This window comes from Lithobates pipiens, unplaced genomic scaffold (genome assembly GCF_037356315.1).
Source record: "Lithobates pipiens isolate NorthernLeopardFrog02 unplaced genomic scaffold, aLitPip1_a1.2 Scaffold_3, whole genome shotgun sequence".
NCBI classification, from domain to species: Eukaryota; Metazoa; Chordata; class Amphibia; order Anura; family Ranidae; genus Lithobates; species Lithobates pipiens.
In genome coordinates this window covers 241526781-241539577 of record NW_027507790.1, presented here as the reverse complement: position 1 = coordinate 241539577, position 12797 = coordinate 241526781, and the positions used below count along the sequence as shown (strand labels likewise).

The 12797-nt window shown below is 45.3% G+C and overlaps 1 protein-coding gene across 1 annotated transcript in view; it reads right to left on the bottom strand.

Moving 5' to 3' along the window:
* TXNL1 (thioredoxin like 1) overlaps positions 1-12408 on the bottom strand; it is a 37725-nt gene extending 25317 nt beyond the window's left edge. The window contains exons 1-2 of the mRNA XM_077462963.1: positions 12195-12408; positions 106-202 (exon numbers count right to left, since the gene is read on the bottom strand). Coding sequence (XP_077319089.1) covers positions 106-202; positions 12195-12292 — 195 coding nt within the window. The 5' untranslated portion in view covers positions 12293-12408. The remainder of the gene's footprint in view (positions 1-105; positions 203-12194) is intronic.
* Positions 12409-12797: the final 389 nt, after the last annotated feature.

The window sequence follows — 12797 nt, the reverse complement described above, 5'->3', positions numbered from 1 at the left end:
TTACTGCAATTGAACACCTAAAAAAAAAAAAAAAAAAAAAAAAAAAAACACACACCCCACGTAGTCAGAGGGGGCTTCCTTCTGTTAAAGGCACAGTCCACTTACTTGGCACTGATGTACGTCCACTTCCAGAAAGACGGCTTGTGGATACTTATTACTAAGTGATGTGAATGCTGGCGATATCCTCACACATGGAGCACACCTGAAATACATAATAAAAATAAAAAATAAAAATCTCAGAATCCAGGTAGAATAAATGCAGTGCTGGAGACTCTCCTCTCTAACTTCTCCTGTACACTTGTGTTCTAGGTGTAATCTAAAGCAAGACTGGCGATTCGCTTAATCCAATTAAACATGCTCATTAAGGATTAGACTAAAATTGGACAATCTTATTTTTAATCCGAGATGAGTAGCGGTGATTCAGGCCTCTGATGACCAGACACTTCTACTCACCTAATGCAGTAAAGTGACATGACACTGGGATTGCCGTGCACGGCTTTAAAAACACCAAACTGTAAAATCATAACATATGCAATATAAGGAGGTGTGACAATTTAATTCCAGGAATGCCATGGCATAGCGCTATGGTGGACAGTCACGTGGCCAGTTGCACTCGAGTTTGTTCTGACATGACTCACACTTGCTGGGGGGGTCACAGACCAGGTGACTCCGTCTTTACAGAGTCGCAGAAGAAATGCCGTGTGTGTGTGTTGAGCAGTTGGCAGAAAGTGAGTGGAAGCAATCTGGAGCAGCAGGTGGACATTACATTTTACATGGAAATTGACAAAAGTGCGAGTGAAACTTTAGCTCTGTTACAGGGTAGGCTTATGGTGAACATTTCATCAAGAAATCAAGCGTTTGCGAATGGCATAGGTGGTTTAAAAGGAGGGGTGGGAAGATGCCCACAATGACACAAGAAGTGGGCAGACAAAAACACAAAAGGAGGGATGCAAATGCGGACAGTGTGAACCCTCGTAAGCTCAGATGAAAGATTTAACGTACGAAGGATGGCAGAAGAATTTAATATGAAACAGGAAAACAGTGGGCAGATTCTAATGGAGGATTTGGAACAGAGAAGGATTTCTGCAAAGTTGGGGTCTGAAATCTTGACAGAAGATCAGAAAGAATGTAAACGTCATATTTCATCTAATCTTTTGAATATTTAAAAATTTTATTTTTTTTTAAAACAGTCCATTCCAGGAATTAAATTGTCACACCTCGTATGTTTAATTCCTGCTGGTAATACATTCACAATGGAAAACCTGTTGAACTGCATGAATGGCACTTTATGCAAGAGCTGCACGATTCTGTTTAAAATGAGAGTCACAATTTTTTTGCTTAGATCACGATTCGTAACATTTCACATGGGAAAAAAAAATAAAAAAAAATGGGGCTTACATTACTGTTTATTCATTGATGTGTATTTTTTCACAAAAAAAAAAAAAATGCGTTTGAAAGACCGCTTGGCAAATACAGTGTGACATAAAATATTGCAGCATTTGGCATTTTATTCCCTAGGGTCTCTGCTAAAATATAATGTTTGTGAGTTTCAAGTAATTTTTTAGCAAAAAATATTGATTTTAAACTTAAAAAGGGGTGTTCCAGCTTTTTACAAAAAAAAAAAAAAAAGAAAAAAAAAGTCAGCAGCTATAAACACTGTAGCTGTTGACTTTTGACACCTGTCCAGGTAGCCTGCAATGTCGGCCGTCCTGAGGCCCAACCTTCCATCGGATCGGTTGCCAGCACCGCCATCCTATCTAAGGGAAACCTGCAGTGGAGCCTTGCGGCTTGAATCGAGATCACAATTTTTTTAACGATGAATTGTGCAGCATTACTTTATACAACGTGGAAAACCTCAAGGCATCATGATATCACCTCTTTCTGAGCATGTTTCATTCTGTATCGATGGGTAGAGATACAGGGAAGTGACCAGGGTGTATGACATGGTGAGAGTGTCTTGAATTAACCCCAGTACACAGTTGTGTTTGTTCCTGTCCCTGGTTTTTACCTCCCCCTCTGATAGTATGGATACATCTCCAAAGGCTGTTAAAAGTGAGTCTATGTCCAAGTCTATTCCGTCTGATCTAGGGATGCACCGAAATTTCGGCCTCAGAAACACATCAGCCGAAAAATGCCCTTTTCGGCAATTTGCCGAAAAAGAAAAACGGCCGATAATGGAGCCGATAATGGAGCGTGGCCTAGGTGGGGGTCTCCACCCCCGCCCCTGGTGCCGCCCATCATGGGGATGTCTTATAGCGAAGGAGAGCCACCTCCACCGCCTGTTTGATCACAGCGCCGGGAACATCACAGCTTTCATGTCAATAGCGGTCTGTTCCCGGCCGCGCGCCATCACACACAGCCCCTCCCCCTTGTCCGGGCACTTAGACAGATCACCCGCAGGATTGGATGGATGATCTGTTAATCAAAGTGCCTGGACAAGGGGGAGGGGCTGTGTGAGACGGCATGGCCGGGAACACACAGCTATTGAAATGAAAGCTGTGATGTTCCCGGAGCTGTGATCAAACGGGCGGCGGAGGCGGCTCTCCTCTCTTCCCTTCACAGGCTGGCTGCAATGGGGCACACCTCCTGTACCACGTCCCCAGTATAATATATATATATATATATATATATATATATATATATATATATATATATATATATATATATATATATATATATATATATATATTTCGTTATCGGCCTAGTGTATTTTTCATTTTTGGTATCGGTTTCGGCACCAAAAAACCCATTTGGTGCACCCCTAGTCTGATAATTTCAGACTCAATACAATCACCTCCGTGCTTCACCAGGTGTAATCTGTCTAGTTTGTCAAATTCAAAAAAGGGACCGATAACCATCCATTGTGGACAGCAAAACGATATCCTGTGTTTTTTGAGTATATGACAGCTACACACTCACCAACCCCTCCAATACCACCCATATCTATGAGTTCCTTGACTCACCATTTCTGGTCTACAATAAAGCTGCTCTGTAACCGCACCAGTATTTTACCTTAGCTTCTGGAAACAGATTTATACTACTATAATTTTGCAATTACAATTGCTAATGTGTGACTAAAGCGATTGTCTCAATGTGGGTATTGTGACTGTATGGTATGTGCAGCTGCGATTCCCCTTCTTTTTAACATGTGACAACGTTGTCCTATTTTTAAACTGTGAGGTAAATTACTAAATTGTTGTGTTCTTTAAATTTAATAATATATTTTTTTAACCAATCACTGTGTCCTAGAAGTGGCCCTCTTGGGAGAACCATATTCTCTTTTTATTATATGCATCTTAGGGTCGCTAGGACTGCGTCTTTTTTTGGTTATACCATCTAGATCAGCGATTCTCAACCAGGGTTCCTCCAGAGGTTGCTAGAGGTTCCTTCAGCATTGGGCCATTTCTGCCTCTCAGATAAGTTCCCACCGACACCATTGATCTTTTTAGTTATCTGCAAGGAGGTAATTCTTCCCAATGACCACAAGTGTAAGGACCATTCTTCCCACTGACCATCACACTAATGTATCATGAGTTGTAGATTTCTAATTTTTAGCAGGGGTTCCCCCTGAGACCGGTGAACTATTTCAAGGGTTGTTCTGTGTTGAAAAGGTTGAGAAAGGCTGAAAATGATACATTTTTTTTCTTACTTTTATCATAAGGCTCCATGCACACTGAAGCTCAAAAAAGCTTTTTCTGGACGCCAGACTGCTGGCAGAAAAACGCTGGTTGAAAAACGTGCTTTTAACAGCGTTTGAGCATTTTTTAGCATTAGCGTTTATGGGCCTTCTTAATAAAAATACACAGAGGTGTTAGAAAAGTTTTAAATGTTTATTGTGCGACTATTAGAAAAACAATATTCCTTAGACTGATTTTTAAAAAACTTACTTCTGAGCACATTATTGTATTAACTTGTTGTATTGTTTTGTCTTAATTAACTCCATAGTAAGTAGGATGATTAGATTTAACTAAATATGATAGCCTAAGAATGTACAGGAACATGAATATCAAAATAAAGTACCATCCTGTACCATGACAACGTTATTTATGTTCCCTCAGCCAATAGAAGCATAGAGATGTTTTTCTTGTGGGGTATGAGGAGGCGGGACACGTTCCTTTCGAGAGACATCTTTCTTCAGCTTTTGTCCTGTAAGCATGTCTCTCTGTTGTGGGCCACATCAGAAATAAATTTTCCTGCTTCTCAGAACACCTGGAGTTTTTACTGATCACAAGGGAAGTTCCTAACAGAGGACACTCCAAAAATCCCACAGTGCATTCCAAACTCCCACAATGCATTGCAAAAAATAGAACATCGAACACGAATTAACGCGTGTTTTTTATGGAGTGTTTATCCGCTTTTGATGTTTTTTGGCGGTGAAAAACTGCACTTTGAATGCGAATTTCTGGCGTTCAAAAAAAAAGCCCATGAACTTCACTGCTCATTAAAAAGCTAAAAAACGTCCATGTGTGCATGGACACATAGGCTAACAGAGTGGAGTTTATGGGCTTTAAAAAAATAAAAAATAAAAAAAATAAATAAAAAGCCCAAACTCCAATAAACTGTAGTTTATGAGCTCCAGTGTGCATGGAGCATTATCAATAATTAACGGTTGATCCAGGCAAACAATTTGTATTATTTATGCAGCCACCGATATCACCGACGCATGTGCTCTGAAGGAACAGCCATTTGGGTTGTTCCTCCGAAGCCCTGTGCCATAAATGCCGGTGTTCTGCCGTATAGCGTCCTGCCAGCAAATAGTGTCCGCAGCCGAAGCTTCGGAAAAACTCCAAAGCTGAATGGAGGTGGTAGCCCCCACCATCCAAGCGGACATAGGGTTGTGAATATTAGAGGGCCCCTCGCGGGCGAGCTTTGCTCGCCACGCTTCGGGCTCGGCCTCGCTGCGCTCGGCTCTTTTTTATTCCTACTCTATGTCCACTTGGATGGTGGGGCTAGAACCTGGACTCACGGGGCAGGTGCCGTTCATCCTCGGCTATTTTTGGAATCTGTGTTGCCGTGTACTGCGCATGACACTATCGGATGGAGGACGTTATATGACAAGACACCGGCTCCCGCGCACATGTGCAGGAGTGATGTCATCGCAGCTTTGGAGAGTCAGAGCTGCAGTACACGAACCTGGAAGCGCCTGAAGCGACATCTTGGTGCTAGAATACTTCATTTTAAAAAGGCAAGTTTAACAATATGCTAGTATCTGATGAATACTAGCACATTATGACATTACCTTGCAGGGGAAAAAAAAAATTTAAAAAATAATAAGTTAAGTGGTTGTAAATCTGCAGTACATGCTTCATAAAAACCAAAGGCACCATAGTAATGTGTCCACATATCCAAATGAAATTAATGTAGTTCTACATGAAAATTATTTTGCCCTGCGCCTGTATGAGCTCAGCGTTTATCGGAGATCGGTGGGCAGGTCCAAATGCTGGAGCTCAGGAGGTGGAGTCGTGATCTCATGGGACTCCCTTCCCTCTCCACTCACCCCCGAAAACCACACTAGTGCGGCCTTACATCGCGCATGGACATTCACAAGTGTGTGAATTGCAGTCTCCTCTGCACGTCACATGCAGAGCACGATGATGGCCCCCCTCAATGACAGCGAAACTGCGCAAACCCACGTCAACTGTCCATGCCCCCAGAAGAGTATCGTCCAATCGAAACTTGATGAAGGCACCACATGACTTCAGAATGGCCAATAATGCTGAGGCGCGGGGCAAAGAATCGTGGGAGATCTGGAGGAAATGGGGGAGCGATGCATTGCTGGACACACTCTTCTGCTTCTCTCAATACACCAGGTATTGTCACCAGCTGCAGCACAGTGCTAGAAGAGTGAGTATCAGAAGTTTGGGGTTCCCTTAATGAAGGCCCCTCACTTTGCCCTGAAAAGGCAGTGACTTTATAAAATTGATTTAATTCTCACCAAATGTACCGATGGCATATCTCATCCTGTCATGCTGCTCTGCATACAGGCTATAGGTAGTGATGAGGGCCAGGGTGGATCACTAGTAAAAAGAATTAAATTTAAAGCATCATTTTTAAAGAGGAACTGTCATCTAGCAGCTCCTCCTCTGACCTGCTGTTGACTCACTGACAGTCCCATTCACTTTAATGGGACGGCGGGTGATGCGGCAGTGACAAAGCAAGGAGGGGGATGTGGCGGCAGCAGGTGAGTGGATGCCAGCTTTAAATACAAGGGACTCCTTCTCGCCGGTATCTTTAATATTTGCAAACAAAATGAGGCTTTCCTATTTAGAATAATAAGCTGTCAGGTTAGTAAAACAGCGATCTCAGAACGGATTCAATCATACAGTTTGCAGTGTACATAGATGTGCAAAACAATGGGATAAAGGAATATTCCTGAACTTTGTTTTGATCTTTTATGGTTACTGTGAAATTGTGTGATTGCATCAATGCAGTGCACGTTATATCAGCATGCAGAGCTTGGATTCATTAAATGAATTTACAAAAATGTAAATATTGCACAATATACAGCTTCAGGCTACAGAACTAAGCTCCATTTTATGCTGAATAAACTAAATTATTACTGTATCTTAAATAGATAGTAGTGATGGCCCCAACGCCCCAGTGCTCTGACCCTGTCATGTGGCATGGACTTGTACTGTACAGGTCACTGTATATTAGAGAAAAGATCAGAAGGAAGCATGGAGATTAATAAAGCTGGATAGTGCAAAATCAGTCTCACTTCTGCATAGAAACCAATCAGCTTCCAAGTTTTATTGCCAAAGCCTAACTGAACAAGCTGAGGTTAGAAGCGGATTGGCTACCATACAAAGCAGCACCAGATTCTGTATGCTCCAGCTTTAGTATATCTACCCCTATGCTTTGTACATTTGTGGTCATTAGGAAGACCCCCACCCCCTCTACAGATAGCTTAAAGGTCATGGCCGTCAGCGGTTACTCAAGGAACGCCTACAAACATCTGGAGGAACCCTAAAAAAGGTACAACAAAACCCCAGTTGTGAAAGGCTGATCCAAGCCCTATCAGGACACACATTTCCCCTTAGGTTTTAATTATTAATACACAAGTGGAGAGGGGGGAAAAAAACAAAAAAAAAAACAAAAAAAAACAAACACACCATAAACCAGGGGTTGACAAATTTGCTTTGAATTTAGGAGCCAGTTTTTTTTTTTTTTTTTTTTTTTTTTTTTTTTTAGAGTGGTAGGGATTGTCAGCTCCCAGGGTAAGGCCACTCATTTTCACCCCCTATCCCTAACTCACAATGGAACACCCAGTCAATAACTCCATTGAAACGCTGCTACATCAGGGTTATGGGCTGACCAGAAAGACTAAGGCTGGCGACAGATGGAACTGGCTGGCACTGGCAGGTGGCCCTGGTTGCTACTGGCAGGCACGTGGAACTGCCAGATGGCGGTGGCAGGTGGCCCTGGTTGGCGGTGGCAGGTGGCTCTGGTTGGCGGTGCCACTGGTTGTCACTGGCAGATGGCACTGATTGGCGGTGGCACTGGTTGGTGTTGGCAGGTGGCACTGGTTGGCGGTGGCCCTGACGGTGGCAGGTGGCATTGATTGGCGGTGGCACTGATTGGCGGTGACAGGTGGCACTGATTGGCGGTGACAGGTGGCAGATGGCACTGACTACTGACACTGGCAGGTTTCACACGGAGCACACTGTTACTGAAATGTAACAGAGGAGCTGTCAGAATTGAGCTTAATGTCGGAATGGGCAGGACCCAGCCGGGGTGTGAAACTGACAAGTAACAGAGAGACGGATATGTCAGATTTGAGCTTGATGTCGGGGTGGGCGGGACCCGGCTGGGTGGGCGGGACTCAGCAGCTATCAAACACCAGCCAACGATTGGGCTGCTTAAGAAAAGGGACGGGGGCCACATACACGTAGCGGCCCACCCAGATCCCATTGGCTGGTGTTTGATAGCGGCCGGGTCCCGCCCACCCCAGCATCAAGCTGAAATCTGACAGATCCTCCTCTCTCTGTTGCTTGTCAGTTTCACACACTTAGCGCGGCGCCGCTGAGTGTGGAGGAGGGAGGACGGCAGTCAGTGTTAATGCTGCTGCTTCTCTGGGGCATCAATAGTGAGTGGGCTGGTGGCAGCTTAGGCGCCATGTTGCGATTTCTGGTCGAATTGGCGACCTGGCGTCTGGGGTTTGTCGAGCCCTGCCATAAACTATAACAGAACACCTAGCAGCTGATTATTATGTACGGTAGCTGTGCCCGATTCTCTGGGCTCCAGCTTTAGTAAATCTCCCCCTGTGAGTTGTAACCCCTCTACTGATCAATGTACTAAGCCCGATACTACAGATGTGGCCAAAAAGTTGAGAATGACACAAATATTCATTTTTACAAAGTCTGTTGCTTCAGTGTTGTTAGATCTTTTTTGTCAGGTGTTACTACGGTGTAGAATTACAAGCATTTCATAAGTGTCAAAGGGTTTTATTGACAATTACATTAAGTTTATGAAGAGAGTCAATATTTGCAGTGTTGATCCTTCTTTTTCCAGACCTCTGCAATTCTCCTTGGAAGGCCGTCGATTGACTTGAGCGCCACATCCTGGCTGGTGGCTGACCATTCTTATATAATCAATGCTTGGAGTTTGTCAGAATTTGTGGAGGTTTTTATTCACCCGCCTCGAGGATTGACCACAAATTTTCAATGGGATTAACGTCTGGGGAGTTTTGTGACCATGGACCCAAAATTTCAATCTTTTGTTCCCCAAACCACTTTGTTATCACTTTTGCCTATGTAAAGGTGCTCCATCATGCTGGAAAAGGCATTGTTCCTCACCAAACTGTTCTTGGATGGTTGGGAGAAGTTTCTCTCGGAGGATCTTTTTGGGCAGAATTGTGAGTGAGCCCACTCCCTTGACTTAGAAGGAAACCCACACATGAATGGTCTTAGGATGCTTTACTGTTGGCACAACACAGGTCTGATGGTAGCGCTCACCTTTTCTTCTCCAGACAAGGTTTTTCCCGGATGCCCCAAACAATTGTAAAGAGGATTCATCAGAGAAGAGGACTTTACGCCAGTCCTCAGCAGTCCAATCCCTGTACCTCTTGCAGAATATCAGTCTGTCCCTGACGGCTTCCTGGAGATAAGTGGCTTCTTTGCTGCCCTTCTTGACACCAGACCATTCTCCAAAAGTCTTCTCACCATATGTTCCGATGGACTCACACCTGCCTGCTGCCATTCCTGGGCAAGCTCTGCACTGGCAGTGCCCCGATCCTACATCTGAATCAACTATAGGAGACGGTCCACTCCTGGCACTTGGACTTTCTTGGATGCCCTGAAGCATTCTTCACAAATGCAGTGGAAAAATGTTTATTTTTTTTTTTTTTTTTAATGGGACGAACTTAAAATCTCATGGCAAAGAGGGACTTTGCGAATTAATCTGATCACTCTTCATAACATTCTGGAGTTTATTGCAAATTGCCATCATAAAAACTGAGGCAGCAGACTTTGTGAAAATTAATATTTGTGTCATTCTCAAAACTTTTGGCCACGGCTGTAGGTTCCAACCACTGATCACGTACCAAGCCCCATACTGCGCGCCTACCGCTGATCGCTTACCAAGCCCCATACTGCGCTCCTACCGCTGATCGCGTACCAAGCCCCATACTGCGCTCCTACCGCTGATCGCGTACCAAGCCCCATACTGCGCTCCTACCGCTGATCGCCTACCAAGCCCCATACTGCACTCCTTCCGCTGATCGCGTACCAAGCCCCATACTGCGCGCCTACCGCTGATCGCTTACCAAGCCCCATACTGCGCTCCTACCGCTGATCGCGTGCCAAGCCCCATACTGCGCTCCTACCACTGATCACGTACCAAGCCCCATACTGCGCTCCTACCGCTGATCGCGTACCAAGCCCCATACTGCGCTCCTACCGCTGATCGCGTACCAAGCACCATACTGCGCTCCTACCGCTGATCGCGTACCAAGCACCATACTGCGCTCCTACCGCTGATCGCGTGCCAAGCCCCATACTGCGCTCCTACCGCTGATCGCGTGCCAAGCCCCATACTGCGCTCCTACCGCTGATCGCGTGCCAAGCCCCATACTGCGCTCCTACCGCTGATCGCGTGCCAAGCCCCATACTGCGCTCCTACCGCTGATCGCGTGCCAAGCCCCATACTGCGCTCCTACCGCTGATCGCGTGCCAAGCCCCATACTGCGCTCCTACCGCTGATCGCGTGCCAAGCCCCATACTGCGCTCCTACCGCTGATCATGTACGAAGCCCGATACTGCGCTCCTACCGCTGATCACGTACTAAACCCGGTACTGCGCTCCTACCACTGATCGCGTACCAAGCCAGATCTCTGTACATAGGCTGCTCTGCCCACAGCCATATAGGTCAGTAGGAGTGCAGTGTGAGGCTTTGTACAGAGAACAGTAGATGGGAGCACAATATCAGGCTCTTCAAAAAGAGTGACAGCTTGAATACAGATATCGGGCCGGAAGTACAAGTACAGATGATATCGGGCCGGTAATGTGAATACGGATGATATCGGGCCGGTAATGTGAATACGGATGATATCGGGCAGGTAATGTGAATACGGATGATATCGGGCCGGTAATGTGAATACGGATGATATCGGGCAGGTAGAATGAATACGGATGATATCGGGCAGGTAGAATGAATACGGATGATATCGGGCAGGTAATGTGAATACGGATGATATCGGGCAGGTAATGTGAATACGGATGATATCGGGCAGGTAATGTGAATACGGATGATATCGGGCCGGTAATGTGAATACGGATGATATCGGGCCGGTAATGTGAATACGGATGATATCGGGCAGGTAATGTGAATACGGATGATATCGGGCAGGTAATGTGAATACGGATGATATCGGGCAGGTAGAGTGAATACGGATGATATCGGGCAGGTAATGTGAATACGGATGATATCGGGCAGGTAGAATGAATACGGATGATATCGGGCAGGTAGAATGAATACAGATGATATCGGGCAGGTAGAATGAATACAGATGATATCGGGCAGGTAGAATGAATACAGATGATATCGGGCAGGTAGAATGAATACAGATGATATCGGGCAGGTAGAATGAATACAGATGATATCGGGCAGGTAGAATGAATACAGATGATATCGGGCAAGTAGAATGAATACAGATGATATCGGGCAAGTAGAATGAATACAGATGATATCGGGCAAGTAGAATGAATACAGATGATATCGGGCAAGTAGAATGAATACAGATGATATCGGGCAAGTAGAATGAATACAGATATCGGGCCGGTAATATGAATACAGATATCGGGCCGGTAACATGAATACAGATATCGGGCCGGTAACATGAATACAGATATCGGGCCGGTAACATGAATACAGATATCGGGCCGGTAACATGAATACAGATATCGGGCCGGTAACATGAATACAGATATCGGGCCGGTAACATGAATACAGATATCGGGCCGGTAACATGAATACAGATATCGGGCCGGTAACATGAATACAGATATCGGGCCGGTAACATGAATACAGATATCGGGCCGGTAACATGAATACAGATATCGGGCCGGTAACATGAATACAGATATCGGGCCGGTAACATGAATACAGATATCGGGCCGGTAACATGAATACAGATATCGGGCCGGTAACATGAATACAGATATCGGGCCGGTAACATGAATACAGATATCGGGCCGGTAACATGAATACAGATATCGGGCCGGTAACATGAATACAGATATCGGGCCGGTAACATGAATACAGATATCGGGCCGGTAACATGAATACAGATATCGGGCCGGTAACATGAATACAGATATCGGGCCGGTAACATGAATACAGATATCGGGCCGGTAACATGAATACAGATATCGGGCCGGTAACATGAATACAGATATCGGGCCGGTAACATGAATACAGATATCGGGCCGGTAATATGAATACAGATATCGGGCCGGTAACATGAATACAGATATCGGGCCGGTAATATGAATACAGATATCGGGCCGGTAACATGAATACAGATATCGGGCCGGTAACATGAATACAGATATCGGGCCGGTAATATGAATACAGATATCGGGCCGGTAATATGAATACAGATATCGGGCCGGTAATATGAATACAGATATCGGGCCGGTAATATGAATACAGATATCGGGCCGGTAAAATGAAAACAGACAGGCGGTGCCTCTCACCCCCTCATGGTAAACTTGACCACACTCAGCCTGGACCCAGCGGCGCTGAGCTCGGGTTGGAACTCTCCGTCTCCTCCGATGACTTTCACTCCCACCATGTTGCCGGTCTCCGCACTCCTCTTGTTTCTGCCGCGTCACGCCGGGCCCCGTTCTCCTCTCCGCCCACAACGACACCGGGCCATGTGACCCGGAAACGCTCCCGCCGCCATCCTTCTTCCTGGCAAAGCACCTGTTGGCCCGGAAGTGACGCGCGGCTTATAAAAAATGGCTGGTCCCCTGATAATCATAAGACACACATATTGTGAGGGGTTGGCGCTATGAGTTTCGGTTTCTCACTAAGATGTGCATTAAATGTTGTTTTTCTTAAGAAATTATTATAAATAAACTGAGAAATCTCTTACTATAAACACATTCTACATTTTCATCCAAGATTTGATGTGGTTCACACATTTTTTTCTCTTATAGTTGGATAGCTTTATTGGCAAATCAGGAGCCAGGAACTGTGACCCATGGAGGGTGGATAGCTTCACGGACCAATCAGGAATGGTGCCGTGTATGGAGGAAAGCTTCACCAACCAACCAAAAGTCAGCGATTGTAGCCCT